Here is an 18671-nt window from a genome sequence, read left to right on the forward strand (position 1 = left end):
ACCTTTGAGCTCAACGGTAATTAATTAGTAGTGGAAATAATTTCTGGCAGCATCACAGAAATGTAGCAGTGACAATAATACTGTATGCTGTAATCGCACTGGACAATTAGTGATACAAAACAACTGTTTTATCCTGTGAATAAAAGTATATTTGTCAATGTACCATAATAACAGAAGCGAAACGCAATATTGTGTCAGGACAATTTACTATTTATGCACAATAAACACAATAAATAAAGGAGCATAGCGCCACAATTTCTGTTCAGCGCCAGACTTGCTTGTAACCAATTATGTTAAGAAAAATGACGTATTAACTACTACAAAACACTGACTTTTGTGGGAATGCTTGGAGCAGACTAACCTGTGAGCTGGAGGGTTCTGGGACGTTATATTTGGTATATCCAGACCATCCGTCGGCTCTTACTTCGGAAACATGGCTTAAAAAATTTCTCTTCAACGACGTAATCCGATAAAAAAAAACAACGATCTCTTTACCCGTTGGCTTCCCGTGGCTGTCATGTGACCGGCTATTACAGTTAATAATACAACAGCTTCTTGCCATTTTTTGGGTTTGTTTTTATCGCTGTGTGACTGATTTCAATTGAAAGCCTGCGTGCGCTAGTACCTCTTGCCACAAGTTCCCAGAATCCTTTGCGGTTTTACCCCTGAATGACGTCACATTTTCTATCTTTATCCTGGTGGGCCGGTCTCTAGTCAAAATGCCCGGGCCGATTTTTTGTCCCAGTCCAGCCTTGGGTGTACCTGGACGACATCTTGGTACATGGTGCTTCTTTCTACGTTGCCCTTGGGGCCCTCAGACGGGTCCTGGAGAGGGTATTGGCAGCAGTGCTAAAACTCAACCCACAGAAATGCTGCTTCATGCAATGTCAGGTCACGTTCCTAGGCCACTCACTGGGGGCTGGGGGGGTCGGCACCATGGATGATAAGATCCAAGCTGTGAAGGACTGGCCCACCCCAAAATCTGTGCAAGGGAGATTCGGACTCCAGCAGAAATGATGATGGACCGACCCTCTGATGCTGATGAGGATCAACCAGGTTCTGACTATGCGAGGAAGCTCCAGGATCGCATGGAGTCTGCTCATGACTTTCCTTGAAGGAAACTAATAAGTGCGGGGGTGGGGCAGAAGATGAACTACAGCATCCATTCCAGAGGCCGACATTTTGACATTGGGGAACTGGTCTTGGTGTACAACCCCTGGAGGAAAAAGGGCAGATTCCCCAAGCTGGACAGTAACTGGGTTGGGCCCTGTAAGGTCCTGGAACACCTGGGGGAAGTGGTGTACAGGGTACAACTACCCCCCCAAGGGGAAGGAAGGTCGCCCTGCACCAGGACACACTGGCCCCCTATCGGGGCACGGACAGACCTGGACTCCACCCCTACAGACTCTTCCATCACCATTGTGACTCCCCCTACAGTGAGCCCCGTGAGCCTTGGGCCTGTGGCCGCTTCAGATGTGGCACCTTCGCCCAAGGAGGCACCATAGACCACCAGGCCACCTGAGAGACTTTATCCGCCCGGCGAGGGACTATCCTTGAGTATCCTTGAATGTGTAGTAGTCTAGAGGCCGTTTGGCCTGTCAATCAGATCATCTACCAATGGCAGAGAGTCTGGAGAAGAGCATGTGTGTGGTTGGCTGAGAGTGTTTGGGGGTGTTAGAGAATGTTGTTGTGTGTGTTTGCAGGGAAAAAGGAGCGCAAGTTGGGGGTTTGTTTTGACTCAAGAGAGTGCGTTTTTCCCTCTTGTTTTGGCGTTGGCTATGGCACACAGTAGCCGGTGTTACTGTTCCTAATATAACACCAGGTAACCGGAATAACGATAGTCTCTGTCTTCTGTCGGAGGGACGCTACAATACTAACCGAAAATGGATTTAGTTACATTCTGGACCATGTTTCCCGAATGCAGTAGCTAGAGAGCTGATTGGAGACCAAAACAGCCAATCATAAGTTTTGCATCCAAGTCTGTGATTGGTTGGTTTTGTGGCAGATTTATAACAGTGCACAGAAAGAGTTGAGTGTGCAGAGAGCAGAGATGATGTGAGCGAGAACGACACACTGAGAGCAGATGTCTGTGAGCACACAGAGCAGAGATCTGAGCAAGAGCAAATGCCAACAGCTGAGCGAGAGGGGCTGTTATTGTGTGTGTATATGGATAATAGCAAACACTCAAATACATTTCTTGCATGCAGCAATGAATTTTGTTCGCTCAAATTAAACTTTTCTTTGCTCAAAATTATTTTCTCCTCAAAATGCAGCATTTGTACATTTGTAAATTCTTTACGTGTGCTCAGAATAGAGGCACAAAAATAACACCGTAGTACACTGGCAATAAGAAGACAACCTCCAAAAAAAGAATGGTTCTGCAGGTATTGGCCACAGGTGTATCTTTGCTGTGTCCATATCACTGCTGCTGGCATGAAGCGGCAGCTGAGCTCATCGAGGAAAAGACATCCTTGTGTGCGCCCACAGGGCTTGTTCCATCTCCCAGCAGTCTCATGAGAGTGGAGGAGACATCGGGAGACAGGGTTAGGGTTGGAGCCCACTCCAGTCAACACTGAGTGAACGAGACCTTGATGGCTGAGCTGCAGGTCCTCTCATCCACTACTCTGAGACATTAGGCCTTTTCATTGTGTGTGTACTGGTCAGATCGTGTCAGTGCTGAGGTATGTAGAATTTGGTCATTATTTAATCGTTCATATCAAAAGTCATTTAAAACCAACTCAAGGACTGCAACCATATTTAATGGGAAAAACATCTATTAGCCATCAGTGAGTGTTAGTGGTATCACCAGACAAGTGCCAGTGTTAAAGGTTTAAATATTTAAACAAGCATGTGTATAGACAGACTCCAGGGGTCAAGCATCTGCCTTTTTGGCCTTTTCCTTGAAGGTTTTACAACTTATTCATCTTGGAGTCACTCTTTTTCAGAATTTCTGTAAATTCTTTGGATTTTCATTATTTATAAGGATAGTCATAAATCTTTATGTGTTTATAAGGACCGTCTTAAAAGAATGGATCAAAGTTTTGCATGACTCGGTGGGATATGAGTAGCATGACATCTTGCATTTTGGTGTTCAAATCATCCAAGTTTGAAAGCCAAGTGCATACTTAAAGTCAACTTCAAACTATCCATCCATCCATCTGCTTCCGCTTATCCTTTTCAGGATGGCGGGAGGTGCTGGAGCCCACCCCAGCTGTCTTAGTGAGGCAGGGTACACCCTGGACAGGTCGCCAGTCTGTCGCAGGGCCAACATATAGACAGGAGACAACCATTTGTACTCACATTCACACCTATGGGCAATTTAAAGTTTCCAATTAAAGTATCATATTTTTATGATTCTCACATGCAATATTAATTTTGCATTTGCCACTTCCAGCACAAAGGCTGTTCCTGCCACAGCGTCACCTACTTCCAAGGTGCATGGAGAAAAACAAGGGTCCAAAGAACACTTGGAGTATAAAGAACAGCTTTGATCAACAGGTTTTGGCCTGTGGTCATTGTCAGAGAATGATGAAGACTAGTCCAGCACAATACCAAGAAAGCACAGGTTAATAAAACAAAAAGAAAAGAAAACTACAGAAACTAAAACGGGTACTAGCTCTCCTCTGTCCTGACTGGGCCATCTAGTAATAAGCAGCACAGGGGAGATACTTTAAAAACAAAACCAAACCATCTATGAACGATGTAGATGTCTATCAGACTGCTCAAATAAATAAATCAGTATGTAAACAGATAAAAAGCGTGTTACTGTGTGTAACTTCAGTTTTTATAAATACTTGTGTGCCCTTCTATGTATTAAGGCATGCAAACTGTCAAACCCCAGCATTTTAGTAACCACACTACAGAACATGGAAACACTAAGGCTGATGAAGTTTGACATTTTTTAATCCAAAAAGCGGTCCAGCATCCTTTGGATGTTTTGAAAGGCATCTCTGCCGAGGTAGTCCACCTGTCCCATCTCCCACAGCCTGCGGTGATCCAGCGGCTCAGTGTCTGCAGGTGTCTGCCACGACAAAGTGGGAAATAAACATCACATAATTATTCCATATAGATGCATTTAACAGAAGTCTCGTTTTGAAATCTGGCCGGATTTGAATTCTTACACAAAGACAACACAGTGTAAACACAAAGAGTCAGTGTGAATCGTCTGTGAAGAGGAAGAGGAGTATCACAGTAGCTAAAAAGAACAAAACCACCGCTCCATGAATCATGTTCTGGCAACACAAGTGAAGCTTTCACAAGCTGTCTGCTACTCTGTGCCACACATTTAAGTGAACACTGACAGTCAAAGGACGTTTCAACCAGTGCAGTAGCTCTACTTCATTCTGAACAGATTCAACTGGTACAATAAACATCGATCTGAAATATTGTAAGTAAACCAAATCAAAATGATAACTGCCACCAGCATGTGCTCTGTGCGGTTTTGAGCAACCAGTGTTGCCTTGAAAGAATGTGCCCTGCATAGCGCTGGCTCAGACACACCTCACTGAAACCTTTAAGTTGCTGTGAGCCTGGAGAACGTGCTAATACTTCCACACTACGTCTGAGGGGCCGTCACAACTAGTCTAAGGAATGACATAATTACGGTTTCATTTGCGATTCTGTTGACAAGCAAAATCTGCAGATTATTACAACATAAATTGTTTTACAGAACATAAATTTGGCAGCTGTAAATTCATACTTCTATGGTTTAAAGGACTACATACGGGATCAGCAGCCGTGTCTGCAGGAACGTCACTGCTTTCAGAGCCTTCTGCCCCCAAAGGTGGATCCTCAGTTTCTGACTCCTCAGACGATCTCGACTCCTCCTCCAACTGTGTGCCATCTGTGTGGGAACACTGCAGACGCAGGAATCATTTTACTAAACAGCAAACGTGATTGCATGTGCCGTACGCTGTTGTAAAAGCTTCTACATCACCTGATCGTGGGGATAACTCTGCTGATGCATGTTCATAGCTGTGATCATACTGGAGGGAATGTGGTTGTTCAAACTAATCGTACAAGCTTGTATAAACACAGTGCATCAAGTTGTAATGAATTAAACAAATGACCAAAGACAACGAGAAGCTCGGAGGCCTGTGGCAGACAGCAGGCTGTATCCCTGTCTTGTTGTGTTTTTTCTTCCTGGAGTCAAATGAAGTCAGGCTGAAATACTCACAACTACTACAATCATTACTATGATATATGAAAAACACAACTAGCTAATAAGGTTATTCATTAAGCTAATTAATGTACTGATAAGAGATTATATGGAATGAGTACTTAGAGGAAAAGTCTGACTTGTGTTTAAAGTAGTTAATCCCCCTACTCTGACTCATGAGATGCACAGCTATGACAATTATATTTAGTAATAAACAAAAGCAAAAAATGATGCTTCAACAAAACACAGAAACTGTCCAAGAGCTTAACATACAGATCAGCATGTCAGTCTCAGCTTACCACAGCTGGTTCAGACTGTGAATAAAGGTACTCTGGTGGAGGAGGAGGAGGAGGAGGAGGAGGGAAATGTGCAAGCAGTGAATTCGAGGTGTCCAAGTTTTCTGTAAACGGCATCTTGGCTTCTCTTTCTTGGATCTGCACAAAGACAAAAAAAAGGAGGAGGATAGTAAATGTTGGGCTGACAACCAAGACCAGCGCTGCACAGCCATCTGACACGTCTAGCTGCCACGTTCATGTTGCAGCCAAACTCTGCAGCAACTTATGTGACAGATTGACAAATCTTCAGCTACAGAGGGAGAAGTCAGCAGTGAAAACTGGTGCTGGAGCGGCTGCAGAGAAAACGTGCAGAGCATCTGCCAAACGTGGCAAAGCAACACTCTTCACAATGAAACAAAATCCAGCAAACTGGTGACAATGTATCCTTACATGAGTCCAACAAAGCATCAGATTTAAACCAGACAGTGTGAGTAAGCCAGTCTGGTGCCTTCACTACAACATCATGACAGTGATACTGGTTTACTAACAAGGACACCACCTGTGAGCTGCTGTACTGCACAGGCACATGATGGTAAAGCAGAGACATCTCGGGGGTTTCACTATCAGACTGATGGCTCATCCCATGTGAACGTTTGCATAGCTCAGTTGTAACTCATGCTGGTAACGTCTGCTGCTGTTTAAAGCCAGTCTTTAGCTTCAGATGTCATTTTTGTCTTTGTCCCACTCAGATCCCTTCCTCTGACTCCTGGTGTGTGACTTTGGACCTCCACCCACCAGTGAGTCCCACACCTGTTCCGTTTCCCCCGATTAAACCTTTACTGTCCTACCCGCCCTCATGCACATTCCTACCTGTTGTGGTTTCTTCTGCTCTTGCTTGGGCTGGACAACTGGAGCAGATGACACCGTGTGAATAAGGTATTCCTTCCACCACAGAGACACAAACTGCTCCATGTTGTGCGAGTAGCTGCTGTTTCCCTGCGAGTTCCAGGGTTTGTCTGCTCCAAGGAAGTGGATGATCTTTGCATTGTGGCCAAACCTGCAAGAACAAAACTGTAACTCCAACATGTCCAACTGTGGAAACCAGTAACACAGAGGAGACTGAAACCCACACGGTTCAGAGTATTTCCCAATTTATCAATTCCTCAAACCTATATTTATGTTCCAGAAGGTTCATTGGAGCGTCATCAGCTGTCACCGTTTGTTTTCTGTCAGTTTATTCTCGTTTCATAAGAACTCTATCAGTTGTGTTCAGACTGTAAGATTACATTCACAGTCAACGCAGAGATGCACAGTTAGCTCAAATTAAAAACGAACAACAGAAAACGTGCAGGGCTTAAAAACCCTCCTGATCCTAATATTAAGGTACACTACAATACTACAGATGTTATACTAAAAGCACACTGAAGCCAGATAACTGCAGCATCCAATCAACGGTCGCCTTCATAGACCAGCTGAAAAGTGTCACACTAACACAGAGATGAAAAAGAAGCAAAGCGTTGTCGAAAACACCAGGACACATTCACACCAACAGGGTTATGGACTGGTGGCCTTCTGCTACAGCACTTTTCTACTTTACCCGACTGCCTCATTCACACCAGCACGTTTCTATGTATAAGTGCTTTCTAGCCAGCATTTTTCATACAGAGCTTTTCATGCCACATTCAAAACTGCAGCATTAAGACTGATCATGTACAGCAGCAGTTGGACATGTATATATCATATATATCATGGAGCATTCAGGAGTCTGGCAGTTCTGTACCGAGCACAAGGGTGAAGGGTCAGTGAGGGCGTGTGGAGTCAACTTTAACGGCTCTGCTTCGACGGCATTGTGCAAACACATCCTGCACAGATGGAAGAGGACAGCTAAAGCGACAAGACGAGCATAGAAAGTCCACCTCTGAAGAAAAGTAGATTTTGGAGTCCAGATTAAAGAGATTTCTCAGAGTGATGTCAGCGACTGATCTGTTATCCAAGTTTTATTTCAGTGCCGACTGCACGTCTAGCAAATATGTTTTCACCTCAGTGATGCAGGCAGCAGATGATGCTCCTGTGACAATAAATACAAAACTGTTTGATTTATGCCCAAAACAATGACATGCATTATAGGACTAGAACTAGCCTTTACATGTGGAGATATTTAACTGAGGGTTTTAAGTGGAAAAGAACCACAGGCAGCGCAGACACACTCACTGTTGGAAAGCAGGAAGGTAGCTGTAGACCGAGCTGGCACTGAGGTTGTAAACAAACGGCAGGTGTTTACTGAGGTCTTCCACTGACCAGCTACTGAAGAAAGAGTTCAACAGTCCTTGGTCTCCTCCTGTCAGCACACAAGAACAAAGTCCACAATAAAACAAATTCAATGTATGGTTTTTATCTTTTGTTCCCCTTTTTTTGTGTGACTGTGTAACAATTACCCAGGTTTGAACAATAAATCAGCACAACATTTACAAGGACTGCGGCCATTATTTTAGTAATCGAGTACCCTATTGATCCTTCCATGCATTAATTGAGTATAGGCCGCAGTTGATAAACGAAGCATCAAAGCAAAGAATTTGTCCTCAGATCAGCTCAACGGCTGCAACGATTCATCGAGTAATTCAAGGAATTTGATTTTTTTTAAAAATCCTTGAAACAAAGTCCTGATATAAAGAGCTGAAAACAGGCCAAAATCTCAATATTCTTTTATTTTATTCTTCCTAAAGTTTGGTAGGTGTGCAGGTGCTAAAGGATCCTGCACATTAAAAACATGATGTGATGTCAGTGCATTTGATGCAAAGCTGTCCAAGAGTTCATTGTGAAAGGGTTAACTGTGAGATCCACACCCACCAGAGGCTGCCTCTGTGTGTGTGTTCCTGTCTAGCTATCTTTGTGAGGACCGACATCTGCATTCTACTATACTTGTGAGGACACACTCACCGGTCCTCACAAGTTTGAAGGCATTTTTGAGGCTCAAACTGTGGTTTTAGTGTCAGGGTTGCAATTAGGTTATGGTTCGGTTTAGGGTCAGGGTTAGGCATTCATTTTTAATGGTTAGGTAAGGGGCTAGGGAAAGCATTATGTCAATGGATTTCCTGACTAAGATAGCTGAAGTCCTGGTGTCCTGGTGAGGCTAGGTTGACATAATATAATGCATTTCTGAATCAGACCAGTCACCGCTCTCTCCCTGATCAGAACAAAACCAAAAGCTGACTGAATATTTTTGTTGGGAATAAAACATCATTGACTTGCTTTCTATGAGCACATGACTCCAATTAGTTGAGCCATTGGAATTCAAAGCACTGTAGCTCATTGCTTGTGCCTGAGCCCGTGTAGTCGTGTGTTACCATCAAAGCTGCCGTGGCGACTGGCGTGATCCAGCAGTCTGGTGTGAGTGTGCAGGGACGGTCTGAAGACAAACACTCCTGAGTTGAAACAGTCGGGCCAGCCGGGATCAGGAGCGGCTGACAGCTCGTCCCTGTCAAACAGCTCGTCCACGTTACACAGCACCTGAGGAGACCAGAGGTCATCTAAACTCACATCTACACGGACTTCATCCACCTTAAGTTGACATCTGGAGGTATACATGTTACCTTTGTGTAGAAACAGGCGTCATAAGGGATAAAAAAAAAACAAGTTTTAGTCTTCAAACGTGCTTTTTTACAGAAAGCACGTTGACCAGTGAACCAGCCTGCCATTGATCCGTTTCAGTGTGACACTCTAGTTGTTCCTCTGAACACAGATCACAGCTGCTGTGAAGTTTGAAGGCGAGCAGCTTATATGTGTGTTTCTGCTGTTTGTTCCTGGTCAGAAGCACAAACCCTCTCAGTTCACCTGGAGTAATATATCGTCACAGAGACTTTCTACAATTACATCCCACTCTAATAAAAAACGAGCTGACTGTTCTAACTTGGCTACAGCACAGAAAAGAAAACTAGGGTTGTTCTTGTTTTTATTGTTATTGTAACAAACTCTTTTTCTATGCTGAATGAAGATATCTGTGAGACACCATTTCCTCTGTGCTGAGAAGGCGACTGGCTCAAATGTGCCTTCACTACAAGGACACAAGGGAAACTGCTACCCACTGCTCCCACCCCGAGTGTTTGTGATCCTCCCCTCAACCAGCTTCAGACATATCGGCATGTGTCAGTGAACTCACCAGAGTGTCGGCATCCAGAAAGACGCATTTGCTATACTGTGTCAGAGTCCAGCAGTGGATCTTAGTGAAAGTGATACCGAGCTCAGGACGTCCCAGCAAGGACAAGTGGTGGTAATCTTCACTGTCCATCACATCCACCGCAATCACTTCATCAAACACATCTTCAAGGGCGAGTCTGTCGGGCGATTCATAAACGTCAGTATATGATTTTTAGCAGATGCACCTTCAGAGCCTGTTTGTTCAAGAGTAATGGGACACCTAACATTTTCACACACAGCTCCCATTTCACCTTATGTTTGTTGCTCCCATCCCAATAACATGTGGCCAGTATGCCAACTTAACGTTACTTCATGTAGTGACAAATGTGGGTCACTTACTTCACTTTGAATTTTTCCTATATGAAAAGAGACCACAACTACAAGTTTCATCACCTGGTTCAGACCAGAGTAAAAGTATTTACAGCACTTCACTTGTTCTGCATTTTTCATGTTACAGTCCCAATTCCAAATTCTACACACACAATAACCCATAATGGAAAAGTCTGGATGCAATTTTTTTTATTTTTTTTAAAAGCTCTTACAACAGTTTGATAAGGATCGAATGGCTCGTAGAAACGGGCAAGATACGCCCATACTTCCAAAACACCTTCCACAGAACACTGAGGGCCACGGTGGAAAGCCTTCTCCAAGCCCACAAAACATGTGCACTGGTTGGGTAAACTCCCATGCACCCTTGAATATCTTTGAGAGGGTAAAGAGCTGGTCCAGTTTTGCGCAACTGGGACGATCCTCCTGTAACAGAGGTTTGACTAATGCAGGCGTGTCCAACTCCAGGCCTCGAGGGCCGGTGTCCTGCAGGTTTTAGATGTGTCCTTGATGCATCACAGCTGATTTAAATGGCTAAATGACCTCCTCAACATGTCTTGAAGTTCTCCAGATGCCTGGTAATGAACTAATCATGTGATCCAGCTGTGTTGACCCAGGGTGAGATCTAAAACCTGCAGGACACCGGTCCTCGAGGCCTGGAGTTGCCCACCCCTGGACTAATGGATGGTGGGCTCTCCTCTCCAGCACCCTGGCATAGACCTTCCCAGGGAGGCTGAGGAGTGTGATCCCCCTATATTTGTAACACACCCTCCGGTTCCCCTTCTTAAAAATGGGAACCACCACCCAGGTGTGCCAGTCCAGAGGTACCACCCCTGACCATGCAACATTTCAAAGCGTGTCAACCAAGACAGCCCTACAACATCCAGAGCCTTCAGGAACTCAGAGCGAACCTCATCCACCCCCGGGGCCCCGCAACCAAGGAGTTGTTTAACTGCCTCAGTGACCTCGGCCTCAGTGATGGAGGAGTCATCCACCCGTCCCCAGACTCTGCGTCCTCTACAGAAGACGTGTCAGTGGGTTTAAGGAGGTCTTGGCTCCAAAGTCCCACAGGCTAACCAAGCCTGATAGAACTGCTTCTTCAGCCTGATGTCTCCCTTTATCTCTTGTGTCCTGACCTGAATGTACATTTCTGTAGGACTCAGACAATGACTGTGCACCAACATCTCCCACCTTTGTTTGATCAGTTCCACAAAGCAGAATGAGAGAATCTGCCCAAAATTAGATGCATCAAGCTTGTAGAGTCATACTCGAAAAGAACTGAGGCTGTAATTGCTGCAAAAGCTGCATTAAACACAGGCTGTGAATACTTATATACATATGAAGATTTTTAGACTTAATATATTTTGGAATAGGGCTGTAACAGGACAAAATGTGGAACAAAAGCTTTCTGGAGCCACTGCATAAAGATGAAAACACCCTTGGAAAAGATATTTAACAATGGCTGAGCATACTTCGAGCACACATGAGGGAGTGAGACTAAATTCTTTTAACGTTTGACACATGGTTCATCATTCCCCCACCTTGACTGCTCAGAGACATTTGGTGTGATCATGGCAACTATGTGGCGAGTTGTTCCATGCCGCCGCAGACTTCTGGCCACTACAGCGGCTCCCATGCAGTAAGAGTCTGTGGTGGCAAGGGTCACAAAAGCCTCAGCACCTGGAGAAAGAACAAAAAGACCCCATCAGGCTGACTGACCCGGCTGACGTGTGTTTGTCATTTAATCTTTGTTGGATTTGGTGTTTCTTTGTTGCAGCAGGAAAAGTAACCACTGCATGGTTTGACTTTTACATGAGGTCCTGATACCCTGTTCATACTGAGAGTTAAGTAACAGTGACCCTTTCACAGGTGATATCAGTAAAGGCATGTTAGAAAGAAAAAAAAAGACTACTTGTAGTATTTAAAACATTTCAGGATCTTTGTGGAACAAGGAGCTATTTTAAATAAAGAATACAATTCAGAAAGCCACTATGGACAGATCCAGGCCTGACCTGGTCCAAATCCACGCACTCCACCCCAGACACTGTTTAATGACCTATTAAGGAGCCTATGATAGGTTAACATCAAGCAGATGCACTTCTAGTAAGACCAACTGAGACTAATTTTGGTCATTCTCAGTGGAAAATATGTTGAGGTTCAGACTCTGAAACTGTACCTTTCAAAATGTTATTTGACAGAATTTAAAAAACCAGTCGTAACATGTTCAGAACACTGCACTACGTTTTACACGTGCCTGTTGTCAAGCTTACCTCACGAGAACCAGTAAATGCCCCAGCTGTGCATCATATTGTTGCAGTGAGTAACTGTTTAAATTGTTTTCACTGTGATCTGCAATAAACTAAAGTGATTTCCATTATGCTTTAAAGTTTTAGCACGTCTGATGTGTAGAAATCTGCAGCAGCACTGAGAGCACACTCAGCCATCAAATAATAAACTGGAGCTAAAATGTTTTATCTTACCGCTCTGTGCGCTAAAATCACCACGACACCATTCAATCTGTGCATTTTGCCCCAGCGTTGCATTTTACTGGCACATTTTCTACCTTCCTTACCAGTTTTTAATCCCCATTTGAGAATGTCTCTGGAGTAGTTGGAACACATCAAACCTGATCATTAGATCGCCACTGCTACAGATGAGCTAAATTCACTTTGTAGTGCAGGGCGCAGGGGCCTGTACTGTAAAGTAGGTTCAGCACTAGGGCTGGGCCATATTATACCGTTCACGGTAATACCGGTATAATGTTAGGCAACGATAGGAAAATGAAATATCGCGATAGAATATGAGTAAAACGCGCATGCGCAGTGCCTTTGTTTTCATACGCACATGGCCAATTGTTGAGTGAAACAAATGAACCAGAATTGGTTTGTAAAAATGGTGCAACTTCAGTGATGTGGAACTGGTTTGGTGTTTGTCCGTCAGATACACGACAAAGCACATTTTTTTGCAGAACATGCAAGCGGCCGTTGTATTTGTCGGACTAAGATGCTCTTAAATCTGGGAGTAATCTGGGTCCTAAACTCCGTATCTTCAGGTCAAACGAACACTGCAGCATCACTGAGAGTTAAAAACTGTCTAAATTCTTTAATCTTTTTTTTTTTTTTTTTTTTTTTTTTTTTATTAAATGACATCAGAAACAGCAGTATGCGACATTACGTGATGGCAGAGCTTCAGTTCATCCTTTGTCATTTTTTTTTTTTTTTTTTTTTAATAAATAGGACAGGGGGAATGAATGAGAGAAAGAGGGGGAGAGAAAGAAAGAAAACCAAAGGGGAGAAGAGACGGTGAGAAGGGGGGGAGAAAAAAAAACAACTCCTGGGTCACCTGTATGGAGAAAAAAAAAAACAAACAAACAAAAACAAACAAACAGAGGAGACAGCAAACAACAAAGAGCAACATAATAATAGAGAAAACAAAGCACCATCACAATAAACTAGCTAGTCATAGATATCAATAGTTACTAAATAATAAACGATATTGTGCAGCACGCAAGATAGACAGCGCACAGTGTGCTTTGAGGCAGCAGCCAAGAAAGCTTTAGTCCGCGTCTGTGAATACCCATGTGTACACCTGTGTGCATACCTGTGTGGATCAGCATGCTTGCATTCCAAAGGTTTCTCCATGTAACGATCTGCTAGGGAGTGTGGGGAGCCACAGCCCCGTCCTCCAGGGTGTGAAGCAGGTATGGAGGAGATCAAAACTCCAGACATCCAGAGGCCCCCAGAACACAAGAGACCAAGGAAGACCAACAGAGGGGCAGCCGCGCCACTGTCCAGTAAGAGCTGAGGAGAGTCCCAGATGAGGGCTCGCCCAGCAGCCGCGGAGCAGAAGCCAGGGGGAGTTGCAGTGACGCGCCCGTGAGCTCCGCCGGCCCCCAGCTGTGCCTGAGTGACCGAGCCCCAGGCCGAGAGGCCGGGGGCACCCCACCTCCAAAGGGGGCCCGAGCGAGCCCCAGGCCCCAGGCCCCGACAAGCGGCCGCCAAGGAGTGAGCCGGTGTGTACCCGGACGCCCACCCCCAGACACAAGGAACCACCAGCACACCGACACCTGAGGGAGTCCGCCACCGGCAGGGGAAGTGGTGGTGGGTGGAGATAGGCCTCCAAATTCTTTCATCTTTAATAAAACGATCAGCATTGCTGCTTTACTAGGTGTAACTATGAAGTTTAACTTCCAGGCATCCATGAAAACAAAATTTATTACATTTAACGGAATAAATTAGCAGGAAGCTAGCGGAAGTTAGCTCGCTAGTTTCGCTAGTTACCCAAGCATGATATTGCATGTTCTGACTCAGAGATTTCTGAATAAATTCAAACGTACAGCTCTGCTATCACTTCCAACATAAATGAAGACAGGAAACTAAACAGCAGTGACGTTTGTAGGGTTACTGAAGTTGGGCTAGCTGGTATATAATGATGTGCTACGTGATCGCTAGCCACACAGCTATGTTAGCATACATAAACAGTGAAGCTGGAGGACGAACACTAACACTTTTCCACTTATAAAAGTTAACGTGAAGGTTCCTCATGGTTAGAGACAAATGCAATCGCATGGCAGGATGCTGTAAACGGACCAAACTTCAGTCAGGAGAACAACTGAGATAATCCATCCACAATACGAGGTTAGTCATTAATATACTGCAACAACATGGGAATAGAGCAGCTGCCAGAGAATTCAACATTAATGAATCAATGGTACAGAAGTGGAGGAAGCAAGAAGAATGAGTTTAATAAAGTTTGATTTATCTGACTGCTTTGTTTCGCTTAATGTGCCTTATAATCCCGTGCACCTTATGGTCCGAAAAATACGTACTGCACACTGCAGTTTAATGTTGCAAAGCACCTCTTTTTAACTTCAGTGGATATTATACATGGTTATGCTCAGGATATGTCAGCCCATTTCTACTGGAAATGCCTTTTGGTTAAACTTTCAGCAAGGAATTTGCATTTGCACTGTTACATTTTTATAAAGCTTTAATGTACATAAAAAACAGCTTCTTGTTTAAGTGAAAATAAATGGAAGGTTGTCTTTTTGCGCTAGTAATGTTGTGGAGTTGTATTTTGTCTCGCATCAATTATATCGTCAGTTATATCGTTATCGCAAATTTTCAAATATATATCGTGATAAATATTTTTGGCCATATCGCCCTGCTCTATTCAGCACACACATGACCTCTCAAGGTGGGTAGCAATACACGAGCGGTAGCAGAAGGACCTCTGAAACATGGGAAGCTCTACTGGCAGGAAGATAAATATAAGCGTAATATGAGAATAAATGCAAATATGAAAGGGTAGCTGCATAATACAGACTGAAGTAACCTAAGCTGATGTGAGTTCGTAGTATTAAAAGAAGGGTAGGGTTACTTTAAGCACTTTGGTCAACTGCTACATCAATGCCTGTGGAGCGGTCAGCTCTGCAAAGGTACCATCAAGGCTGAAAGTACATACAGGTTTTAGAGCAGGGGTCTCAAACTCGTGGCCCGGGGGCCACTTGCGGCCCACGTCACCCCTGCTTGCAGACCAAATCTTGAAGTGAAGAATTATAATGCAGTTTGGCCTTTGAAGTGACTTTTTTTGTTAAAATAAGTGATTTAATATGAAGGCAATATGAGCAGAGAGCACAAACGTGCTGAGGGATTGGCTGTGTTAGTTCACAAACTAGTGTGTAGCACAAGTGCTGCTGTGTGTGTGCACAGACACAGAGGACCAGTGTGTTTGTTTGGTAGTTCACTGAAAGGATTTGTTTAGTGACGAGGGAGGAGCAAACAGGCTTGTTTTACAATATTTGACATAAAAAACCATTTTAGGAAATATTTGTGGCTGTTTTCTTGTCTGTTGGGGTTTTTGTACTACTCGAACACTAAAGTGGCTCGTTGAAGTTTGACACCCCTGATTTAGAGTCACACACAGAGTCCAGACGTGCGTTTTATTTCTGCTGTGTTTTTAGAAAGGCATGCCTTTGTCTGGGTTGTGAGCTGACCAGCCTGAAATCTTCCATCTAAAAACATTTGAATCATCAAGAAACAACATCAACAACAAACTGGTTTCAGTTTTCAACTTACTTTGTTTAAAAAAAAAAAATACAGTAGATTTCTACGTTTAAACAGCTGAGATGCTCGGATCAAATATGGCTTAAAGATATCTGCATTCTGTTTTGATTTACATTTACACAAAGTCCCAACGTTGGTAACTGTGGTTGTACATTTAGGATGGGATGTATTTTAGGTGGGATTTGTGTTGTTGTTGTTTGTGTGTGTCAGTAAAAGCCACAGTCACTGCAGTGGTCAGTAGTTTCACAGAGTGGCTGCATCGCCACCATCGCAATGACAGGACACAGGATTGAAGTTCTGCTGTGAATGTAAGTATGTTTTAATAACCTTTATTGTCCTCTGCTGGGAACACTCTTAATAATAAATAACAGCCCACTGCTGGTTCTTCTGATGCGTGGATATATGGTTACACTCCTATTGTGGTTGTAAATCACGCGTCGCGTAGAGCACAGAGTGTGCATGGCTTAATATCCCGAGCATGCAGTCAGATCACAAGCATGTTAACCTTTTGTCTGCACGAGTGTCACATTTCACGCGGCTCACTGTGTGGGAGAGTGTTGGGGAACAGCAAGCAAAGACTTTCATGTCAGAATTTGACTGCGCCGTTTTTCATTGAGTGGAAGCTTGAGCGAGTTACGACTCAGTTAAAGAAGTTAACCTGTGGAGGGGTTAACTGAGTTATTACTGTGGGCTCTACCTTACATATAAAGCGCCTGAGGCGACTGCTGTTGTGGTTTGACGCTGTATAAATAAAACTGAATTGAAAGAAGGTCACGCACACTGACGCGTACTTGATTCCTCAGTAGAACAAAGTATAACGTGATAAAGACTAGATCGTGTGTGTTAAAGGAAAAGCCACCTACCTGACATTCCTGTTGACAGAAGCTTTGTGCACACCTGACAGCTGCACGTATCCACAGAGGAGATCAGGAATATGCGGCACGTGTGTGAAAGTCTCCCTGCAGCGCTGTGGGAGCAGCCAATCACAAAGGCCCGGGACAGACCCGGGTTAGCAGCGGCTAAATCCCGAGAAACGCCACCAACCCACAGCTCATTCAGTTGTTCCTCCCGACCGTGTGACACTGGGCTGCTGGTGCTGCTGGTTACCTGTTTGCTCAACTGGTCATTCAACCAGCACAAAGGAAGCTTTGACTGATGTTGTGCAACACACTCTGCCCTAATGCCCCTTTGTTGACCGCCCTCCTTTCACTCCACATGCGTGACAGGTTACCAATCAGCCGGTGTTTCGGCTCGACACCCCCACTCTGTGGTGGGCTGTTACTGTTTGTAACGAACTGCTGCAAAAAGGAAGCTGCCATCACAACACGAACACCTTCAGTAAAAACAGCGTTACTCGTCATTTATTCAGATATAAGTTTACTTAGTGTGAGTAATAACTGTGCATATAAGCAGTGAAGTGCTGAAGTGTAGCTTCTATCAAAGAGAACAAATCCTGCATTTCATGACCTATGTGGCTGTGGCAGCTTTTCCCAGCAGCTCTGCAGCACCGCACTACACCATCTCCCGGAGGAAGCCGGGATTAATAAAGTCTCATCTAATCTATTTTATGGACTTTTGTATCATTGATAGCATTAATGTATCTTTTAAAAGACACCAGCATTCACATGTCTGCCTCACAGGTGTGACAACCAACCCCAGGACCAGTGCGATGCCCACCTGACCCAGTGACAGCTGCCTATTATGAGCTCAGTAAGGATGCAACGCTGTGTGTCACCGTTACATTCTTTGTTCATAACAGCGCATTTGTTGAAACCGTATGTGTATACGTGGTGCAACATCGACAAAGCCAGTCCATGCTAGAGGTTAGAAATTAAAATGGAAATGAGTGGTTTCCATCAAATTTTTTTTTTAAATTTTTTTTAATTCAGATCAAACTGAGGTTATTGTACTCGGCCCTGAAAATTAGAAATATGGTATCTAACCAGATTCTTACTCTGGATGGCATTACCTTGGCCTCCAGTAACACTGTGAGGAACCTTGGAGTCATTTTTGACCAGGACATGTCCTTCAACGCACATATTAAACAAATATGTAAGACTGCTTTCTTCCATTTGTGCAACATCTCTAAAATTAGAAATATCCTGTCTCAGAGTGACGCTGAAAAACTAGTTCATGCATTTATTACTTCCAGGCTGGACGACTGTAATTCATTATTATCAGGATGTCCTAAAAACTCCCTGAAAAGCCTTCAGCTGATCCAAAATGCTGCAGCAAGAGTCCTGACAGGGACTAGAAAGAGAGAGCAGATTTCTCCTGTTTTGGCTTCCTGTTAAATCCAGAATTCAAAATCCTGCTCCTCACATACAAGGTCTTAAATAATCAGGCCCCATCTTATCTTAATGACCTTGTAGTACCATATCACCCTATTAGAGCACTTCGCTCTCGCTCTGCAGGCCTACTTGTTGTTCCTAGAGTATTTAAAAGTAGAATGGGAGGCAGAGCCTTCAGTTTTCAGGCCCCTCTTCTGTGGAACCAGCTTCCAGTTTGGATTCAGGAGACAGACACTATCTCTACTTTCAAGATTAGGCTTAAAACTTTCCTTTTTGCTAAAGCATATAGTTAGGGCTGGACCAGGTGACCCTGAATCCTCCCTTAGTTATGCTGCAATAGACGTAGGCTGCCGGGGATTCC

General features: G+C 44.1%; 1 protein-coding gene across 1 annotated transcript; it reads right to left on the reverse strand.

Moving 5' to 3' along the window:
* Positions 1-2738: 2738 nt before the first annotated feature.
* gyg2 (glycogenin 2) lies at positions 2739-17911 on the reverse strand. The gene is made up of 9 exons (XM_005947611.3): positions 16883-17911; positions 11496-11634; positions 9590-9764; positions 8778-8940; positions 7645-7771; positions 6304-6490; positions 5458-5592; positions 4725-4856; positions 2739-4021 (listed from the first exon to the last, which is right to left on the reverse strand). Exons 1-9 carry the CDS (start codon positions 16887-16889, stop codon positions 3902-3904), a joined length of 1185 nt encoding a protein of 394 aa, XP_005947673.1. The 5' UTR covers positions 16890-17911; the 3' UTR covers positions 2739-3901.
* Between the last annotated feature and the right edge of the window lie 760 nt (positions 17912-18671).

The sequence above is a fragment of the Haplochromis burtoni genome, unplaced genomic scaffold (assembly GCF_018398535.1).
Source record: "Haplochromis burtoni strain Fernald_Lab_line unplaced genomic scaffold, NCSU_Asbu1 Contig_522, whole genome shotgun sequence".
NCBI classification, from domain to species: domain Eukaryota; kingdom Metazoa; phylum Chordata; class Actinopteri; order Cichliformes; family Cichlidae; genus Haplochromis; species Haplochromis burtoni.

Coding starts and splice junctions, on each gene's coding strand:
- gyg2 (XM_005947611.3), bottom strand. Junction 6,491..7,644: donor TACCTTCCTGCTTTCCAACA/GTGAGTGTGTCT, acceptor TTGTTCTTGCAG/GTTTGGCCACAATGCAAAGA. Junction 5,593..6,303: donor AGCAGAAGAAACCACAACAG/GTAGGAATGTGC, acceptor GTCTTTGTGCAG/ATCCAAGAAAGAGAAGCCAA.